This window comes from Lethenteron reissneri, chromosome 32 (assembly GCF_015708825.2).
Source record: "Lethenteron reissneri isolate LAM-NWPU_2019-01 chromosome 32, ASM1570882v1, whole genome shotgun sequence".
Classification (NCBI taxonomy): domain Eukaryota; kingdom Metazoa; phylum Chordata; class Hyperoartia; order Petromyzontiformes; family Petromyzontidae; genus Lethenteron; species Lethenteron reissneri.
The window spans coordinates 10,806,829-10,828,685 of record NC_083810.1 but is presented as its reverse complement, the minus strand read 5'-3'; the positions used below and the strand labels follow the sequence as shown (position 1 = coordinate 10,828,685).

The 21,857-nt window shown below is 42.1% G+C and overlaps 1 protein-coding gene across 3 annotated transcripts; it reads right to left on the bottom strand.

The window, feature by feature from the left end:
• Positions 1 to 1,312: 1,312 nt before the first annotated feature.
• On the bottom strand, positions 1,313 to 20,217 carry LOC133350022 (uncharacterized). Of its 3 annotated transcripts, none has more exons than XM_061563975.1 (13): positions 19,823 to 20,217; positions 17,662 to 18,558; positions 17,336 to 17,432; positions 16,940 to 17,080; positions 15,156 to 16,012; positions 14,680 to 14,992; positions 14,090 to 14,206; positions 13,423 to 13,625; positions 12,144 to 12,422; positions 10,899 to 10,950; positions 9,918 to 10,143; positions 9,420 to 9,510; positions 1,313 to 4,463 (listed from the first exon to the last, which is right to left on the bottom strand). In XM_061563975.1, exons 2-13 carry the CDS (start codon positions 18,499 to 18,501, stop codon positions 4,350 to 4,352), a joined length of 3,330 nt encoding a protein of 1,109 aa, XP_061419959.1. In that variant the 5' UTR covers positions 18,502 to 18,558; positions 19,823 to 20,217; the 3' UTR covers positions 1,313 to 4,349. The 3 variants fall into 3 exon arrangements, with proteins under 3 accessions (XP_061419959.1, XP_061419958.1, XP_061419960.1); XM_061563974.1 differs by having other exon boundaries at positions 19,958 to 20,217; XM_061563976.1 differs by having other exon boundaries at positions 18,403 to 18,558; positions 19,958 to 20,217.
• Positions 20,218 to 21,857: the final 1,640 nt, after the last annotated feature.

The following is a 21,857-nucleotide window of genomic DNA, read 5'->3' as shown; positions in this document are numbered from 1 at the left end:
GCGGGGAGAAGAAGAAAGAACAAATGTTTTGTTTTATTTTTGTTCTGATTGAAATCAAATAAATACATCCATTCCATCCACACCTCGCCACGGCGGTCGTGTTTGCTCTTATCAGTTATTGGAGTACACGGCGGAGGGGGCCGTGGCGCAGTAGGTTAGCGCGCTAAACTATGAACACAGTTAACATAATTCGATTCCTGTTCAATGGTGAACGTGAGAGGCGAGTGACATCTGAACCATGGATGTGGGCACATATCGGCAGTGGGCCAGTGTGGCGAAACATGGTCAAACAACATCCCACCCCATGAGATGGAATGGGGATGCCTTCATCCAGCAGTTGGAAGTGTTAAAGAGTGGAAATGCGTGCAAAATATAAATGTTCCCTCTTAATTACCGCTTGCATAACCTTTCATTTTCTCCATCGCATTTATTTGTGACGCAGCAAAATGAGAAAACGGAAAATGACATTCTGATAGGTGGAGTTCCTCACCGCCCCCCCACCCCGACTTCTAAGATGAAATCAGCTCGTGTCCAGGTGCGAGGTAGAATTGTTTATTACATGGCAAGCTCACGAGAAGTGACAGCGGCTCTGGGAGGATTTCATCCAGCAGCGGATTATTATTACGGTTTGTCCAGGCAAGGTCGGAGTTTCGTGAATATATTTTTTTCAGGAGGCATCTTGAGTCGTTTTTTTTATTTGCGAGAAATTGTTTTCGTTTATTTGGCAAATGAAGCCGGCACACGATAGCCGCAACTCTTGTGAACGACGGAACGGGATCTTTTCTGAAATACACCCGTAGTATTAACCAGGGTGGCCTTGAACCTCTTGCAACAAGCGATGATGATGCCCAAGCACAATCATAATCGTCATGACCATCATGGTATGGAGAGACCTTTCAGTCAGAGAAGAAAACATGTAAGGGGTTTGATTTACACCACGTGGTTGTAGTTACAAGCTACATTAAGGCATTGATCAACTCGTAAAAAGTAATCCATTCATCAGTATAATTTGCTCATCAATCTGCACAACTATCACGAAGACAAATATTTCCCTTATAGCCGAAATAGACCGTTGGGGTTAAGTGCTGTTAGCGCGCACCGATGAAGGCTGGCACGGGCATACGAGGGGGTGGGTGGCCAGCACCACGCCGGGCCGCCATTCTCCCAATTGTCGATTTTTACAAAACGCACCAGGTACTCATTTAAGGCCGAGTCGACCTAGGGGATGCCCGGACCGGTTCAGATAATCGCCACTGGTGTTGGCCGTGAGCACCACCACTGATATCACAAAATGTCAATGTACGAGGTGTCATTGAAAATTTCATATGGAGTTTATTTAAACGAGTTTTAAACCACAAAAACATAAAATTTGACCATATTATTCAGCTAATTCGGAGTATTCACGTAACATATTTGCACAACCAGAGTTGAATTAAAATTGTCCAAACTTTATTGTACAACATAATAAAACGTCAATTATTAATACAGTATCATACATTTTTTCCCCCGAACGAAACATTTTTTTTTACTTTAAACAGATGTCTGTAAACAGTCTCTAAGAATTGTTTAAATAACACAGCGCTTCAACAGGGGGTGCTACTGACGATGGCAGGGGATGGGGAAGAATGTGTTGCATATTGCGCACAATAGACAAAGTTTGGAGGTATCCAGTTGGCTTATTTACACGCGGCTTTCAAAAAGAGGGTTGTGGGTGCAGTGCCAAAAACATATTTTGGAAAATTCCACCCTTTGGAAAATGATACAACAGCCACAGCGAGATTGGTATTATTAAACCTTTGCTTTTACACTTAGGGTAAAACACTGCTCCCCACCCCCAAGGGTATTAACTCCAGCAGACACAAAACCAACAACCTCAGTAGCGTCTGTACGAGACCTGCTGACTGTGTGCCTTTGGACTGCATTGGGCCTCTGCAAATGGAGAAGTTTGAGGCCACGGCGGCTTCTTTTAAATCGGAGCTAAGACCGATGTTGCTGTAGTTTAGCCTTCTGATTTTATTCGGGTATCTCGTCATTGTTACCGTTCATTGACGTTTTCTTCTTTTAATTTATAATTTTATAACTTCTGAGCATCTTCTTGGTTCTTTCGGTAAAGTCACGTAGAATAGAAATAATAAAATAATAAAAATAAAACATAATAAAATAATTCTCACGACGTTTCGGCCACAACGCAAGCAGCCGTCCTCAGGTGGCAAGCAGGTCTGTCGAATTATTTTATTGTTTTATTTTTATTTTATTTCCATTCTACATGACTTTACCGAAAGAACCAAGAAGATGAATCCCTGCAGTCACGAAAGCTTTAAATCGAAATTTAACTTCTGAGCATTTACAATTGTGGCTTTATTTGAGCTAGTGTCAAGTGGCCTTCAACATTGTGCTATGAAAGGCATTTTATTCATGAAGATTATTATAATTATCAATGCACACATCTAAAAACCAAACTTGACTGAAGCATTAATACTGCACAAATCTCACGTACGTCCAACTGAAAACCGAGGCTCATAGCGCCGTAGTGAAACACTTCCATATTGCGGAGTCAACACGTGTTCCGTATATTCACCGGTCTTCAATGTCAAAGTAAAAACATTTTGGTGTTTACAATCTGCCCCCACCTCTACCAGCAACAAAACAAATGATCACAATTGAGAGTTGCAGTTTAATTCAGGAATCAAATCCTCTTGTACGTAGTTTTTACCATGCCATTTGTGATGAGTGTGGGGTTGTCTTGTTTGCAGTATTTCTTTGTTTTCCTATATATAATGTGCATAACATTTGCCTACGTATACGTATCGCGAGACACGATTTTGATTAACCTACTTCATGTTGTTTGTCGAGATGTATCATTGCATCCATCAAGATACTGAATCGGCTAATTAAATGTTTTCTTCATTGCCGCAAAGTATTGTCACTCAAATATCAAACAACACAATACTGAGATGGTAACAATTACAGCAATGGAATCGACTTGCTGCAAGGTAATTGAATTGCTTCTATAGCAATAAAAAACATTACCACAAACTATTCAGCATATCCTAACTCTAGAAAAAAGGCTTTTCTAAACAACAATATAAGCTGACATGTAAAATAACATTTGAGACCTATTCATGGCTGTGCACTCGCCAACACTGCATTTAAAACCACATATTAGAATTTGGTAATTCTATAATTTAAAAAAAAAACTTTCTTGCACGTGGTTAAGACTACTTTGTTAATTTTCTGCAAAACCGTTTTAGTCCAAAAACACACTGGGGGGCAGGTCTCCAGTCGTCATATTGTGTACAGTATTTGCAAAAAAGTCTCTTACACATAAGACACTGCTTCAAAAATGTTGGAAATGTCTTGAAAAAAAACTCACATACCGAATGTTTTTTAAAATCAACTAATTGTTATAAAATGTGTAAAAAAAAATCAGTTTTAAATGTAACATAAATAGCAAAAAAAATAACATGACAATCAAACTCAACAGAATGCTTGTAGTAATAAGCAGTTAATACTGCTAAGTGACATACTGTTGGCAATCCAACACCCAAACACGTAACAAGCACATACACGCTTGTGTACGTCTTTAGTGTGCTTACCAATACTACACTGTATACTCTGAAAGGTTTTCCAAAGCGAAGAGCAGATGGCTGCATATTGCCACCTGTACGCTGACATCTGTACAACCTTCCTCACCGGCAAACAAAACATCGCGAGGGCACAGCGCTTCAAGGGAGTGAATTTCGACAGCGGCCATCGGTATGTACAATGGGCATAACCGGTGGTCGAAAGTGAATTGTAACAGCGCCTCAATGTAGGTGTTACCAGGTGCACTGCACAAGTAACGCCGTTAGCAAGATTTCACAAACCCATGGCACTCTCGCCGTGCGGTCAAGCACACGTCGTTTTGGTAACGCGGAAAGATTTAAAAAAAAAATTGCAATCCCCTGATTGTTAACTAACATTCACAAAACATGCACTTTTCTAATGCTTTATCACAAATAAGGAAACAGCATTTTACACTTTTTTTGTGTTAAATAAAAAAAACTATACAACATAGCACCATCCTTGGAGGCTTTACAAAAGCCCAATATATATATATATATTTGGGAACCCCGGCAATTAAAAGTTCCTTGATGTGCATGACCCTTTGGCTGCTCGCTTACATCGGAATGAAGAACACAAGTTTGTAATGCCACTTTCCTCTCGCTACATTTAAGTGTTCAGCCTCTTTCCTTGTAAGTGTACAAAGGGTTCGCACAATAACTGAAATAATTACGAAAGACTGTAACCAAAGTTAAATTGAAAATGGAAAAATCAATCGGTCGACTCCGTTGCAGCTCTTTACGCTTTTAATCGTCGTCGTCCAACACGAACACCTCGATGACGTCGTCATCTGATGAGTCCAGCACGATCACTTCATCGTCTGCAGGATACTTCCTTGTTTGGACCATGCCACATTCAGCCTGCAAGGGGACAAGAAGAACAGTTATCCCACGTTATAAAAAATACCACCAGCGTACACTACTTCATTGGTAAAACACCACATTGCAAAATTGCCCCCCCTTCTGGCACACCAATGCCCATTTACAGGCCAGTCATCAAATTCACTATGGAGCTGGAAAAGGATGGCAAGTTACCATTCTTGGATGTTTCAATCGAAAAGAGACCTGATGGCTCAATGGGACACTGTCTACAGGAAAGCCACCAATACGGATGCCTAACTAAAACCTGACTCCCACCACCATCCATCCCAGAAGAATTCCCTCATCAAAACTCTACACCATAGAGCTGGATGAATTTCCGACCGTCATCACCTAGCCAGTGAACTGGAACACGTACACCAAGCCCTCAAGAAGAATGGATATTCAGACTACACAATCCGTAAAGCTATCACCCCAACCGTTGGGAAAGAACCATCTGAGGACCCAATCAAAACCATCACCTTGCCATACATAGCAGGGGTCACTAAAAAGATTACCAAAATCATGAGCAAACACACGATCCAGGTTCGATTTAACACAGTACATACAATTCGTGATTTGATCCCCTCTGTGAAGGATGTGATCCCTGACATACAATACCCCGGCGTCTACAAACTAAGCTGTGTCTGCGGCAGCAGTTACATTGGGAAAAGCGACATGTCTCGGACCATGTTCGTGAACATAAAGCAGATCTGAAACACGGTAGGACCAATACCTCGGCCGTGGCTGATCGTTGTGTTAATGCGGTGGGCTCACACGAAATGTATTTCTCTAAGACGAAGGTACTTTGCAAACCCACTGGCTATAAACAAAGATTTGTTCATGAAGCCATCCATATATATAGACACAGACACAATTTCAACCGAGAAGATGGGTACAAACTGAGCAATCATTGGAAGGATGTTATCAACCAGTTGAAGTCAAAACTGGCTATGATGTTCCCATCCTACCACCTTCCGATGTTAGTTGTGCTTTACGCCCATTTCAAACTTGTGCTTTCAGTCACTTCGCGCGCCGACCCCTTGGTTGTGGCTCTGCGATCTCCCATTAACAAGCTAATCTCTCTTTAACTTGCTAATTTTCACCTGGCAGCCCTTTGATTGGTGGAAAACCAACCACCGTCGGGTTGGGCTGCCCACCACTTACATTATCATTGGCTGCTGACATTTGGGCTACACCTATTTCAAACCCCTGATAAACAGTTTGCATTGGAAGCTAACCCCCCTTTTTTCCTTAGACGACTATTTGTGTTGCAATTGAAACGTCGTCGTTTTTTTGTTATTTTCTTTGAACCTATCTACGTGACTTTACCGAAAGACCCAAGAATATGAATTCCTGCAGTCACAAAAGCTTTAAGTCAAGGCTAAATACATAGTTCCATGAAGGCCAATGGTCAAGAATTCGCCCTCCATTCACCAACCCGCACTGACCACCGTGGTGACGTACGATCAAAAGCTGCCCATGGACCACAACATGAGGAGGGTACCTCATGGAGCAGCGAGCTGGCAAAAGGGCAGTACATGTACACACAATTATTGGTAAAGAAGATGTGCAAAGAGCAATTTCCCCTGCACTGTAAATGACAAACACGAGAATTGTGAATGTCAGCTAAAGGAAGTCTGTTCATGTTGATAATAAATCCACAGCAAGCTGGACATATCTTGCTTTAAATAGAGCAGCGGGGGAGTTCATACTTCTTGCATCGCTGGCAACAAAAAAAATGCCTTTGCTGGGAATTGTACCTGATACCTCTGTGTTGACTTCTGTACTGTAGCAGTTCCTAAATACACAATGTGTCACATCAGTGGACACAAGTCATAGTTTTTAAGCATCAACCAAACCATACGAGTGTGGTAGAAGTAGTTTTGATGTTGAATACATGTTTTACTATTTAGCACTTTCTGCAATCACAGAAAACATTATTTGTGTAAATCTTAATACACCGTGGAATCTCCCAAATATTTAACACCAACAATATATTTTTGGCTTGAGACTTAAAACCGTATATCGCGTGTTGAAATAGAACATTGTTCTAAGCTCTTTTTTCTGGCTGCTAAAAAAAGACCCAGGAAGGTGCAAATTGAAATGTAAGATGTAAGGATCTAGACTTAATTTTAAAGAAGTCCCAACACAATTGTGTACAGCGCTGCCAAACTACATTTTTCACACCTCTCTGGCAATTTATATTTCTATGATTTGTAGTATTCACTGCTCAAATCTAAAGTGGGGTGAAGGCACAGTGCACGTTTCTGTTGGCAAAAATACAAATAGCTTTGTGGGCCTGTCAATATATTTCTCCCAACCCTTGCGAAGTATGTCAGCAGCCGCTTTGTGAAAGTTTCTGGTACCAAGCTAAAATATTCTGCATCGTATTTACACAACTCGCTGGCCTTCGCCAATCCGCTGCTCGATGAAAGGCTCTCCCCGCATGCTGGGTAAATCATCGGGGTTTCTATGACCATAGTTTCACCATGCTGGTCAGCTTACTTTGAGAATCAGATAATCACTTCGCCGTTGATGTTATTCGTAGCTAAGAATCAAATGCATCCGGTAGCTGTGTTCATTGCAGCAGTACATCTTCTTGGTTCTTTCGTTAAAGTCACGTAGAAGGGAAGTAATACAATAATAAAAATAAAACATAAAATTATTTTATTATGTTTTATTTTTATTATTTTATTACTTCCCTTCTACGTGACTTTACCGAAAGAACCAAGAAGATGAATCCCTGCAGTCACGAAAGCTTTAAATCGAAATGCAGCAGTACACTCCACCATTTCACCACCAATCTGCATCCCTCCTGCATAGTGTAAGCATAATACTGGTAGGAACGAAGTGGACCAGACCACCAATAGATGAATGTGTCCGTCCGTCCGTCCGTCCGTCCGTCCGTGGGAGGGGTGGTGTTGAGGGTGGTGTTGGAAATGAAAGACTACGAGTCTTTAAATCTCACAGCGTTTCTTGTCAAAACAAACACTTTTAATTAACGTTACACTAGAATACAGTAATTTTTTCTTATACTCCTCTATACCCGGTCGATATCTCTGTACCGGTACTAAGTATTATTCCTACCAGCCCACCCCGCAGGGTCCTGTTCAAATGATGTTATTGTTTCTAGGCCAACCACACGATTTCGTAAAGTGTCTCACATTTTTGCAGTTACCCAATACTTAAGGGCAATTAACTGACCAATTTTAAAGTAGTTTAAAAGTATTACATCAATTAAAGCCAGGCCCTCTCATAGCCAAACCTATGTTCTGTAATGCTAAACCAAGGTTCATAACGTCCTCACAGTACCATAGTCGAAAGTGTGATGAAATTGGAACAACTCTTAACTCATACAAGCGTGAACTGTCCCTTTCAGCCTTGCCACAGCTTACAATATGCATGTAAGAAATTCAATCACGTGTTAATATATCTCAATGAGTAGTGAGCTAGGAAACTCGAGATAGAGGAACCGGTGGCAAGTGTGCCAGATTGATTACGAAAAAGTATAGGTGGTAGGCGTGAGTGCATTTTAAGGTCATCTGTGGGGAGATACTCCAATAAAAAAAAGGAAACGTGAAATGTCATGTTTTAAATGAAACCAGCTCGAGTTTTATATATATTCTACAATTTGAAGTTTTTGTGACTGCAAGGATTCATACTCTTTAGTTTTTTCGGTAAAGTCACGTAGGTAAAAAATTTAAATAAATTAAATCACGACGTTTCGGAGGCAACACAGTATATATATCTGTGTTGAACTTATTTCGCACCGTACGTAGCCGAGTGTGCTAATCAGAGGTGCGGGCGAACAACAACAAAGGTATTTCAGGACACCCCTTCGATTGTTAAGATGTAAAGCGTCTTCTTCACTCTGGACGATGCAACGATTGCAAACACAGCCCCAACAGCTCCACCAGTTTAGCCATAAGCTAGAAGCAAGCATCCTAAATATCTAAAACTGATAACATTATCTTGAACTTTCGGTAAAGTCACGTAGAAGGGTGACTTTCAGACCGCATTCCATTCTCTTCCTCTCCCCACCTCCTCTTCTCCGAACATAGATGGACTCGTCCATGTGACCAACTGCCAAATCGCTGTCCGTGGTGCTGACGTTAAGAAAAAACCGACGCTTTTTTCAAACTTTTCTTGCTGTGTTTTTCACACCCGATGATGATTGCTTGTGTTGCAGTCGAAACGTCGTGAGAATTTTATCGTTTTATATTTTTTTTATTTTATTGTTTCCCCTTCTACGTGACTTTACCGAAAGAACCAAGAATATGAATCTCTGCAGTCACGAAAGCTTTAAATCAACATTATATTGAACGTTTCGCAAAGCTTGAGATGGCAGCGCAATTAACGATTTAAAAACTCAACTACCTGCCGCACTACAGCAGATTAATTCCGAATGCACACGTTAAGCCCTTTTTGCAAATACGCCGCCGAATGATGATGGCTTCCCTCCTCAACATGCTGGGTGTGGGATCATTGAACTGGAAGTAATAAAAAAGTGTAGCAGAACTGTTTTTCTTGCACAGACCTGTTGCCCAACTCCTAACACAAGCCCACATAATGATATGTAATTATATAATGACTCATCGCTGAAAATGTTCCTCCAAGTACAAATCAATTCTTACTTTCACGTTCCATGCATGAAGTCATACATGTGAGAACCAATTAAATATAATTTATGCAAAGCATTACCTTTACGACAATGGAAATAACGAGAGAGAATGAGGGCTCAATGTGACAGACAATGCAAATGAGAGCGCAATCAAGATTTCTAATTGTGACCCTGAATCGTGACGAACGATAAAATTATAGGGAGGGGGATGGAATTGTTACACGGTCAGCATAAACTGTGTTCATCAGCAAGTATGCATCTTTAGATGTATTTGTGCCACCTACATTTAGAATAGGGAAGCCTGAATGATACCGACAAGCAGGAGGAATACTTACACTGTCACCGACGTTCTCCGAGAACAAATCACCGCCTGCCGTATCGCCTACCACCACCTCTGTGATCTCGTCTTCAATTTCCGCCCATCTCCTGCAGTGACATCACCAGAAAACGAATTTGAAATATTCATATTACAAAGTTGCTCTACGTTTGGGAGTTGTATGCGCTCAAGGGGAATACTTTTGTTCAGGCAAATAAATTCGCGTAGGAAAATTTACGTGAAGTTTTAAATGTGCCACTCACATCTTGGCGCACTTTTCAAAACACATCAACCGTCGTAGCGATCTGCCCCATCGTTGGCGATTAAGACATCGGTATATTTCACAAAAAATATGGAAATGGAATTTTCGCCAACATGCATTTGAGCCCTTGATTCATATTAAAAATAATAAAGGTGTACTTTTCTCAAAGTGGGACAATTTAAGAAACTGCACAATGAGCAACTGTATGCCGATTGTCATAGAAACATTTTTCGTGCCTGAAATGTGAACTCTGACCTCTCTAAATCTGCATCATCGACTTTGTCTGGTGACGAGGGTGACGTTGATGCCTCGGCCGCATTACGACCACCACCAGCAGTGGTGCGTTGTTGTTCCGACGGTGCACGTGGAACCACTGTGTCAGGGCTGGACCTGGGCGGAGGTGGTGTGTTGTCTACCACAGTCCACCGTTCTGATTCTCCAGACAGCTTCCTTTGTAACTTCAGAAGAACTGGCTCCGTTTCTGGAAGACATATACCCCCCATGTCAACACTGAACATTTAAACAGACACATATGGATGTCTAAACCAAGGTTTGCCAACCTGCCATCTTTGTGACCCACCAATTCTGTCTTTTCAATTCACCAATCTTTTCCAATCAAATACAAGTAATAAAAAGCCTTCATTATTTGAACGGAAATTACATAGAGGGGAGTAGAGAGATGAGGGCGAGAGAAAAGTTGGATTGAGTCCATGGATTGCGAGCCTGTAGAGGGATCTATGTATCGAGGTGATATACAGTAAAACCTTGGATTGCGAGCATAATTCGTTCCGGAAACGTGTTTGTAATCCAAAGCACTCGTATATCAAAGCACTCGTATATCAGTTGTGATCACGTGACGCTCGGCAGACAAAGCGTATACGTACTACTCGTATTGCAAGACCTCGCTCGTTTATCAACTTAATATTTATTTAAAAAATTTGCTCGTCTTGCAAAACACTCGGAGAACAAGTTACTCGCAATCCAAGGTTTTACTGTAGTTCCATTTACGAGTGGGAGTGAGAAATCTGGTAATATGTCCTTATGTCATAGAAGTTTATCCCATAAGTTTGAAAACGCCAATTAAACTCCAACTTTAGAGATTATACAACTCCGCCAACCTGTCATTATTCGTTTCCCCTGGATGCGCCGACTTTAAAAGGTTTGTTTTTGATAGTAATCATTTGGTTTCTAAGGCCGAGGGGGCAACACATGAGATATAAGATGTGGCAAATGTACCGGATGTTCGCTTGTGTTCCACTGGCCGCGATGCAGCCGACGGAGCGACAGCCTATATTCAAGAGAAGAAAAGATGTTATGGTATTAAAACACTAATTTCATGATTTAAAATTTACAGTGGACACCAATATCCTTCCAAGTTTAATGTTCTAAAAAAAGCACTCCAATCCTATGTTGTACCCGGTGTACCATGTCATTATCATAAACAATATCTGCACACTGAAATGTGCACTTTATAATGTTGAACAGAATAACATTTTGCGATGAAATAATTAAGCGTTCATATTTTATCTCCAAATTGCAATGCTAAATTGACAACCGAGCGGACTCAAAATTTAGGTGAGATTTTGTAACAAGACACCAATTACCAAAACACAAATGCTCGGTCAATTCGTCTAATGATGAACATTTGAGAAATGCTACTATAGGTCTCCAATTAAACGTTGGTCAATGAAGTGCCATTTAGTGAAAACATTTATGGAAAGTCAACAAGTTGAAACATTTACAAACATAAATGATCATATTTTACTCACAAACATGCTTTTTTAATGTTATGCATATTTTGTCAAATGTGTGTTAGGATGCATTGAATACACTTTAAGTCAAATTAGCTACATGTGATGATGATATCCAATTGTGGAAAACAAAATACTTTTCGATAGGTGTTGAATAGAAACAATTCAGCTTTGTAAAAAAATGGCTCAATATATGAACAGATTTTGATTCGTATGAGCTAATTTTCATCTAATACGTTTCTATATATTTATTTACTTTCCCTACATTTTAACCCAATTTTGTTATCTCGCATCACGTTGAGACGAACAAAATCAATTTGGATCTCACGTGACATTTTTCATCTTAGAAAATGGCCCCCGAAAATGGATATCACAAAGCTACCTTCAAGTGACCTCTGGTTCACAAAGAAGGAGACAGCTTTCCCATCTACTCAGCCACTGAAAGCAATGTCCACTGCATTTCAGTTCAACTGATATTTTTAAGTTCTCTGTGTTGGAATGAAGCAAAATCAAGTTGAGAACCAAATTTTTTGCTAGGTTTTTTTTGCGCCATTATTGGTGACCTCCCTGAGACCAACAATTATGACACTTGAGAACCCGGTTCAAACCACAGGCAGCAAGCAGGTGCCCGGATTAAAATCCAGAATCTTTGGCAAAGCCAGTTTATCAACGTCACTTCTTCAATGGACACCCCAAGCGAGTGTTCAAGATCAGAGATTAAACACAACACCTGTTTGGGGGTAGACTCTGGCCGCACAACAGAGTTAGTAGAAAACTGATAGATTTTCATTCTGTAGTCGACGGGGCCGGCATCGTCCCGAGTCCCTTCTTGGCACCGTTGGATGTTGACGAGAAATCCAGCGACGAGGAAGACGCCCGATCCCAGGGCCTCGCTCACGTGGCGCGAGATGTAGCTGTACACAGTGGAGCGCTGGCTGCTCCAGTCACAGTGGCTTTGCAAGTGCACCACCATGCTCTTGCGGGAGCACGCGGGTGTCTCTTTCTGCAACTGGTTGCAAGAGTTGGCAGGGGCGGGATAGGATAAACAATGTGGAGCTCACTCAAATATTCAACATTCGGTTCAAAACAATGACAAGGAATCCAAGCAGTAATGTCCAAAAATTAGACGGCACAATGATAATAGATCCCTTGACTGCGAGGAAGCTGGATACATTATGAATGCACTGACCAATTGGCTAAATAGCAGCTTAAGAGATGTGCAGGAAAGGCTGCTCACTTCATGAGCCACCACAAAATTAGTCGTAGCTCATGGTTCCAGGTTGTGCAAGCGACAAGCTGCCATTGGTTTCCCAGTCCTCGGCGATACACGCAGGTGAATTGAGTAACTGGAATGAGATGGCTTCATCAGAGCTGTCTCAAATAGCCAGGTGCATGTAGTCCATGTAGCATCCCAGGTGAATGGTCCTGGTGTTTACCCAGCACTGGAGCATTATCAAACATTACTCGTGTACTTCAATGACAAACTAAACATAATACAATATTTACAGCTGTTTCTCCATCCACAGGTGGCTGAAGTCCTCCCCATGCTGCGTCGGGGTCAAGGGAAGTATTTGCTTCACCATGCCAATGAGTGCAGGTTGGTGAACCAGCAATCAATATTCGCCGTGGCCAAGAATAATGCCACCACTCCACCCAATTATCAATTCATCCATCCATAAACATCACTTGAAATTGTAAAATCCAATGTGAGGTGCACCCTTATCACAGTACAATCTAAATCCGCAACTCTTATTTAGCCTAGATCATGGGGTTTGGAACCAAAATAACAAGTACTTTTTATTCGAATTTGGTTAAAAAATTCAATACTTCAAGAGCCACAATTAACGTGAATGCAAGAAGGTGGTCCTGACTAAAGTCACAAAGCAGTCCTTAAAGAGCCACATGCGGCTCTGGAGACGCAGGTTGCAGACCCCTGGCTGAGGTTATCACGAGCTGCCGTGAGAGCTAGCGTTGGCTATAATGTATACAAACTCATGGCATGGCCCTACCTTCCTGCGACAGGCGCGTGTGATGGAAATGGCCACTTGGGACACTCCTGGCTCGGCACTGATGGCGTTCTCTTTGACCGCCCCCCCATGTTCATCGTCACTCGCATCCACAGCAGCCACTGGTTTGCTGCACTGTTTCTTCTTGATCGCCCGTAAGCGTAGGCTGCGTCTTGTCGAGGCTGCGGATCTCGCATTCCTCCTCCCTGAAACAGCAACAAGTGTAACTCAAAGTCAACAACTGCTTGCACTTTAACACTCTGATAAAGCGTAATGGCCATCTACGAGTGCCTCCTTGCATTTTTTTGTCCAATTCCTTATTAGACATCACTTAAGAAAACAAAGTAAGTGAAAACATAACACATGATTAACAAGAGTTATACTTCCCACCAATAGACACATGAAGTACTGCTTAGCGCCTGTTTGAAGCCCTCAGCCAGTTTTGGAAATTCCACATTTCTATGACAGGAGGTTGAGTGTATCAACAAGAAAAATTCTGGTGATTTTCCAAAAACCGAGTGACGAGTAGCTTACTGCCCCACTGTAAGTAATAATGGTAACAGGAATCAATCAATCCAAGACTAATAACGCACCGCCTTCTTCGTATTCAACAAAAAGCTGTAACGGAAGCGCAGCTGTAGTGGCAAAGAGAAAAGAAAAAAATTCTCACCTGTGACTGACGAGGCAGACATTTGCTTTCTCCGCCTGTCTTCCCGTTTTACGTTTGCAAGACGTCTGCGGTTGCACTTGGTATATCGACGAAATTCTACACTGGAATCTTCAGAATCTGTGCCATGTAAAGTGGGAAAAGAGTTATTTCTAGTCTCCACTCTTAAATTGGTCCAATGCCACAATCAAAACACAGCACCACTCCACGATTTATCAATAAAATAGTACAGCGTAAAGTTTTCTCGCGGCTGTACTTTATAGTTCTCTGATATGTTTCTGGGTTTTACCGCGTGCCATGCGGCATGATGTCTGATGCTTTGTTCCACGTGCTGGAACCTTCAGGAAACGAATGTCAAAAATCACGCGAACCAATATGGCAAAACTCAATAATACATTGAAAAGTTGTAAATATGCCTTGCATGGTCAAAATGGTTAGAAACTCTAACCATTTTGGTTAGAGTAGCTTTATGAAATTTAGTACGCTTTAAGAAATATCTTTCATGCTACATCAGCACATCCTCAACAGAGATGTTTAAAACAAAATCCATTCGTCACCACATTTCACGATAGTGTCTTGCAGACAATACCCACCTTTTCCATTAAATCCAGCGTCAACGTCAGAATCCGAGTCAAGGAAGTCGTCATCTTCCTTCTCGTAACACATATCATTGTCCACATCTTCTCCGCTCGCTTCCGCCTCTGTGCTGCTGTCCACCAAGCCTGGACGTCTCATAAGCACCCTCCGCTTACGTCTGCTGCACACATCGCTCACGAGGCTCCGAGGCTTCGAGTTCAAATCTGACTTTTCCACCTTCACTTCTGGAACCAGCAGAGCCTTTTGGTACTCCCTTGACATGATGCGCCTTTGCATTTTACGGAACGGAAACGTCCCAGCATTGAGTATCTGCCAAAAAGGGAAAGCACATATTTTAAGTAAATACATTGAAGAAAAAAACTACAATTATACACTAAGATGCTTCAAACAGGCATTCGAAAGGATGTCTAATTTACATTAAATATTTAGACTAACCGTATGCTATGAAACCACGAATATAACAGTAACATACCATCTGTGTGGTGAGCGCAGAACTTGCGATCATGGCCCTTGTCTTGGTGATGGCGGTCTTGGGAAGTCCGGCGTCTAGCGACCTCTGTTCTAACCACTCCATGGTGCAATCGCTCTCCTTGATGGCTTCGGCGCATGTCCACGTAATGTAGTTCTGCCCAAGACAAGCCGTGTTCCTGTACACAGTCCGCCCAATCTTCTCAAGAGCCAGTATCGGCCCAGGGAAGCTCGGTACCAAATTGTCACATTTCTGCCGCACGGGCACATCCCAGGCCTCCACAGTACAGATCTTCTCCCGTTTTGGCGTCGCACTGAGCCCTGCTTGTACCTTGCTGTTCGACGTGTTGACATCTGCATTGGCATTCTGGCGATCACAAGATGTTCTGGCTGTAGGTGAGATCCATGCTTCAGTCGCAGTTTCAGCCTCCGCATTAATGCTGTCCACAGCTAAGCGTTTTGCACAGTGCCTGTCACGTTCTTCAGTGTTACTTTGTTTAGGGCAACCCGGGAACGTGTGCGAAGGTGTGCCTGGACTCGCCAACTGTGTGGCGACTGATCTGCTCGCCTCGATCTCCACGAGCTGCTGCCTGAGTCGACGCTGCCTCTGCTGAACATATTCGAACCGCCGAATGTAGCTGTGACCCGCTTTGTGTGGCAGCCTGAATGGGACGGTGGCTACTGTGGCCTCGAGCGAGCGGAGGGGGGGCGGCTCCACACAAATGTCAGAGCACTCCACCTCCAGGTACTGATCCAGTTGCTCGCTCAGAAACACGGACCTGTTCTCAGGCTTGAGGCTGGGGGTTTTGAGTGGGGCAGCAGTAATCTCTGGAGTAAGGCTTCTGGGAGTGATTGTTTCGCCTAAGGAAGAAAAAACATGCGTATGTATAGATTCTGTAAAGGTTTCCAACATGCATCACACAATCATATTATGTGTATGTATGTTGAATTTCTTTCACACCTTACATAGCCAAGTGTGCGAATCGGAAGTGTGGGGGAAGGACAACAAACTAAACACTCCAAGGCAAATAATTTCAGTGCTGGTTTTCAGTGAGCCTGTGGGCAACCCTTTGACCAATTTGTTAAACCCCGAATTGCAACAAAACTTTACATTGCAATTTCGTTCGTATTAGATCACCGTTATGAGTAATTTGGCCCCTATGTTGCAGACAAATGGACAGACAGATGAGAGTTAAGGTATTTTTGCTTTCACCCTTAGTTGGAAAATGTAAAAAATGCACACTCATTCATGTATTTTCTCAACTGCAAGGTCAAGCTGCAATATACTAAACTTAATAGCTGCGTGCACTGAGCTCCATGAACATTAAAAAAAACTGTCAAATCAGATATTGTGCTTTAAATAAATCTAATTTCTGAGAGCACAAATTATTATATGAATTAAGCATGAATATTCAATGATCCTTCACATTGACAAGTCAATGAATCGTCTCAATTCAGGGTTATATTTCAAATAACTCTCTTTTTAACAGTGGCGAATATAGCAGCTGGTATTTGTTGCAGGGGTGAACCCATTACACTCAATATTTTTACTTGTACACGCGCACAGCAGTTTTGTTAATACACTGGCACCCAATGCATGCAGATCCTGGGCGTTATGTCCGTACTTAAGCATAGTACGTTACATTAGATTTTTCTGCACTGACACAACATATATGATTTGCAGCACATAACATTCTTATACACATTATCGGACCTATGTAAGCTTAAGCATGTAAGTTAGATGCCATGTTAGACGTCTAATTTACATTGTGAGGAGTTATTACTTACTTGTGTCCTGCAGCTTAAAGTCGGAATGTGGAGGCGATGAGTGGGATGCCTCTTTGCAGCGCAGTGCATTTGAACCCATTCTCCTTCCAGCAAACTGCCTCCATCCCTTCTTCTTATGTATGACTGGCGGAAATGTGGCGTCTTTTAAAACAAAAACATTTCAGAGTTAATAATAGTAAAGCTACCATGGACATCTAGTATCATCTAATAGTCATGCGATTAACAATTCTATAAAAGCTGAACGGGTGTATCTATATTATTTCCCGTGGTGTAATAATAGCTCAGTTTTCAATACTAATAACATTTAAATTTTATTTTTAAATGCATGTCAGCCATAAACATTTTACGAAAATGTAAACTGTTCAAAGTCCTTCATGCCACACTCGTTATACAAACCTGAGAAACCTGTGAGCTTCGCCTTTATGGATTCATCAGTATACTCATCATGAGGGGGGCTCATTTTCCTTGGTAACCGCATTTCTGACAGGATTTCCTAGATAATTGATAAAAAGCAAAGCACCAACATCATAAAATGCGTTAATGATACAGTGCCAATTTGAGAAATCTGCACAAACTACACTCGTAGTAAGTGATCAAATATAGAAATAAGTATTTTGTTTAAACTTAATACATTTATTTTTACTTATCTTGGTCAGTCGCAACAAGCTTTGTTCATCATAATTTCTTGTAACCAACATATGTAATGACAACAAAGCAATTACCTTAATTGGTTCATGTACAGTTTTTGGTGCGTGATGAAGTTTGCTACTTAAAACATTATGTTTGCCATCATTGCACTCATCACCACTGCGTTTTTTGGAGATGTTCAAACGGGCTTCTGCTTCAAGTTTTGCCAGTAGGTTATAAATAAAATGTTCTTGTTTACCCATGGGGCTACAGTCACTGTCGCTCTGTAATGCAGATAGAGCAGTTTCAAGCAAGCATTTTTCCTTCGAGATTCCTCTTTGATGCTCTACAGAATCACTACGTGTGCCATCTTCCGACATGCCAGCAGTATTTGTTCTTGAGTTATCAGATCCACCTGCTGTCCTTTCACTGTCCAACAGCGAGCTTGGTCTTGTCGCACAGGCACCTGTTACCTCATTAAAGATGTCCCAGAACCCACGTGTAGATCTGCAATACCTCTGGGCAGGTTCTTCTACAGGCAAAGCACCAGCTTTCAAGGGATTCTTTACTTCGCAATTATCTATGATGCCCGCCATAGTTTGATAAACTGTGTTTGAAAGCAAATTTTCTGTGTTTCTGGCTTCAGCAAGATGCCGCTCTGCCAGCTTTTTCAGGGACATCGACGCAGACCCCGACTTCTCCAAAAACATTCCATCCACCTCCAAATACGCACCGCTCTTCCCCTTGGGTTCCTTTGTCGTGCTCACGGCAGTGTGACCAAACAGACAGTTAGAGACAACATTAGTACCACTATCGCCACTGTTGCACAGCTCTACCATGGGCTCGTGACGCGCGCTCCCCCCGCGTTGCCCGGCGAAGTGGAAGTCATCGTCCTCCATGGCTGGCTTGTGGCTGGGCGTTAGGAGGGTCTCCATTCCATTACCATTGTGTCCTCCAACAAACAGCGCCAAAGTTGCTCACGGCTAAACTTTCTGGAAAACAGAAAGCAAATGGACAATATTGATAAGCGCGGCTCAGATCTGAAGACACATGAAGAAGACAATTTTAAGTGTGGCGATTCTGTAGAACAAACACATGATGCGGTAAAATCATAACTGGTTAATTGCCTCACAGACCATGGTAATAGGCGCACCACAACCAAATATTTGAAAAATGGGGGCAGGGATAAGGGCACCTATTGACTGCAATCCAATTTTTCCAAGCAGCAGTGATGGTCGGCAAAGAACAGTAAAGCAAATGGGTGATAACTTATACAAGCGGATCTCGGTTATGTCTCCACATACAAATATATGATTTAGTCATCAGTCCATTGGCTTTCGAGACCAATATTACGATGCTGAATTTGTTTATTTAAGCAAACTCGAGCTTGCTAATCTATCTCTGCATAATTTTGAGTTTTTCCCACATGTGCATCCTCGGACGGTGCCCTTGTGCCCACCACACTCCAAATATAAATTCGTAAACGTGTCGACAATCTTAATGCAAGGACCCTCCTGAGTGTTTAAACTCATTTAGGCATTCTCGATAAATATTGACATATTCGTTCCAGGATAACATTTACGAATTGTAAACACAAAAGGGTCTCATAAAACATGATTTTTCATATCTGGAACTCCTCTACCACTCAAACATGCAGTCCTATAAACGAAACAACGTAACAGCTAAATACTAAACACATTCCCCAGTTCCGTATTTTAAAGATGCACGTGTTTACGTTTTTAAATCTTTCGGTTGTATTTGCACTCTGGTAACCTAAAGAGCTGCTCTTCGAAACGTATTATCATTTCCAGTGACATTCTGAATAAGGCATTTTAGCAAAAATGTTTCACTGGTTTGTCAGAACGATAGAATGTAAGACATACAAGTCCCATTTTTAAACGTTATATATTCAACCGGTCACCATTGCAGGAGATATATCGTCGTCTCAACGAGCTCCCATATGGTTTTAATTTAAGTTCACGCAACAAAAGCGCGGCTATACACTGCCAAGAATGAAGGCGTCTTTACTCGCATCACCTTTTTGCGGTAAATAATCGACCAAAATAAGACGATATTGTGTATCGCGGGCTGTGATAAGATAACAACAACAAAAAACCCAGGAAGAAAATGCTAATTCAGCCCCCATCGTGGAGACAAAAGGCTGAAACCATCACGGCAAAAAAAAACCTCAACTCAATTAATCACTCTCAACACACCACAATCACAATACAAAATACACACACACGAATACTTTACCGTTAATCTGTTAAGATATCTCTTTACAGGGTTACGGCGACGGGACATTAACCAGGGTTACCGTGCCACAAAGGGCAGCGGCGGGCCCTCGGGGTCAACGAAGACCGAAACGCGACCTAGGCCGCAGGCTTTTACCAGGCTCGCCTGAAACCCCAGGCGGGAGATGTGCCGCTCAGACCGGGCCGAACCGCCACGACGCACCAGCTACCTGAATGCTCGGGGTTTTTACGGAAAAAATAAACACCTTTGTAATTTTTTTTTTACAATTAACGTTTCTGTTGTTGTGCCACTTGAGCTTTGTCCGGGTCAGAAATAAATAACGCCTGATGGTGATAGTAATGTAATGCAGTTAATAATTAAGCATGCAGCCACAGCGGAAACGCTGGGGGTGCTGACGTCAGCAAATTACCGCGGGCCGTGACGTCAGCACAACACCCGGGGTCACTCGATTCACAGATGACCTATCGGGATCAATATTACAGATTAATCGATTAAAAAAAACAATTACGATTGTTGAATCTCACGAATAGTGGCCGTGCTTGGCATAAGCAAACCGAGAAAACGAGCAAATCCCCAAGCATATCAAACGGTTCTAGGATTAATAAAAAAAAATAATACGTCAAATGCTATCTCTAATTTCGAACCCAATAAACATTGCAACGTCAAGAGCCAATTTATGTATCTCACCCATATGTTGTCTTTACTCACAATTTAAATGATCATACTACATATCTCGTGTCTGTACCTCGTTTGTCTTCTCACTGGGATTGTATAAATTGAAAATGGTGGACAAAATAAATTAGATTTAGAATCCCCAATGAATTGGCACCAGCATGGCACGTGCATTAAAAAAAGTAATTAAGAAGTTATGTTTTAGAATTTAGAGTATGTACTGTACTGTACACGACTGCATGTTGAATAATGTTGAGGGATTTTATCTCCCTCACCAGGTATAAAGGAGGTCGCGGGTTCGATCTCAATCCTGGCGCCTGCTGTATATTTGGAGTTTGCGTGTCTCTCTCCCCATAGTCCCGTGGATTTTTCTCCAGGTCCTCCGGTTTTTCCCTCCACATTTAGAATCAACATACGTTTAGAATATCTCAGCTGCTATAAATGTCCACGTGATAAGCCGCTTCGTTGCGCTATCGTTTGTGGCCAGGTCGCTTCTGAAAAGGAGCTTACATAGCTCAGTGAGCCTTACCTGGTCAAATAAAAAAAAACACTTTAAATAGTTTATAGGCACGGCTTGCAGCAACAGGGGATGCGTAGCAAGCAGCTTGAAAGCATTCAGTCAGGGATGGAAGTGAGTTTTGTGGAACTGAAGGACCACTCATTCAGCCATCAACCAGGCGTGTGGGACAGCTGGCGGGTGAGATGCGCCGCATGCGAACGGCAGTGATAAGAGGGTCTCGACAAAGCAGCGAAGTGGGGGGCGGTGGGGGGCTACGTGTGGGCGAACAAGTCCCGGGCACTTTGCCCGTAAATGTCGCCGGGTGTCCCGTGTGTCCCCTGGTGAACCAACGTTAATCGCACGCCACTCTCGATGGATTGTGCCAACCAGCGCGGGTGCTTGCAGGGCATGGATATTTCCTTGTCTCACGACCTCTTTATTCTACTCTCTCTCTCCTCTCCCTTCCCACCAAAATCTATGTTTTTGGGTTTTCACCCAATCCCTTTTTTCGCGCCGTGCTTTAATTATTTTACTGGGGGTGACATCTTACAACTGAACCTCTCCCCCCGTACAACATCTACAACAAAACGGGATTTTAATAGATTCTCTATAATATCAATGTGTTGTTTTGGAGATATTAGTATGGGTAAAATCATACACTGTATAAGCAGGGATCTGAATGGCTTGATATCCTAGAAAGAGCGTGAGTTATATTTAACTAAGTACTGTATACTGAAAACTGAGTGAAAAAGTGAGTTACGATGTTTAATATTCATAAAGTTAGGTGAAATCTTAAGAGTGGACACAACCACTCAGCCGATTGCAAGCGACAATAATGAATAACCTTACACAATTAATTCCACG

Bases quoted from the DNA above. Each gene is read 5' to 3' on its own strand.
- LOC133350022 (XM_061563975.1), bottom strand. From the start codon at position 18,501: ATGGAGACCCTCCTAACGCCCAGCCACAAGCCAGCCATGGAGGACGAT. The intron at 14,207-14,679 runs GTGGGTATTGTC...TACATGGCACAG, and splicing joins CGCTGGATTTAATGGAAAAG to ATTCTGAAGATTCCAGTGTA. The intron at 13,626-14,089 runs GTGAGAATTTTT...TTGCTGTTTCAG, and splicing joins GTCTGCCTCGTCAGTCACAG to GGAGGAGGAATGCGAGATCC.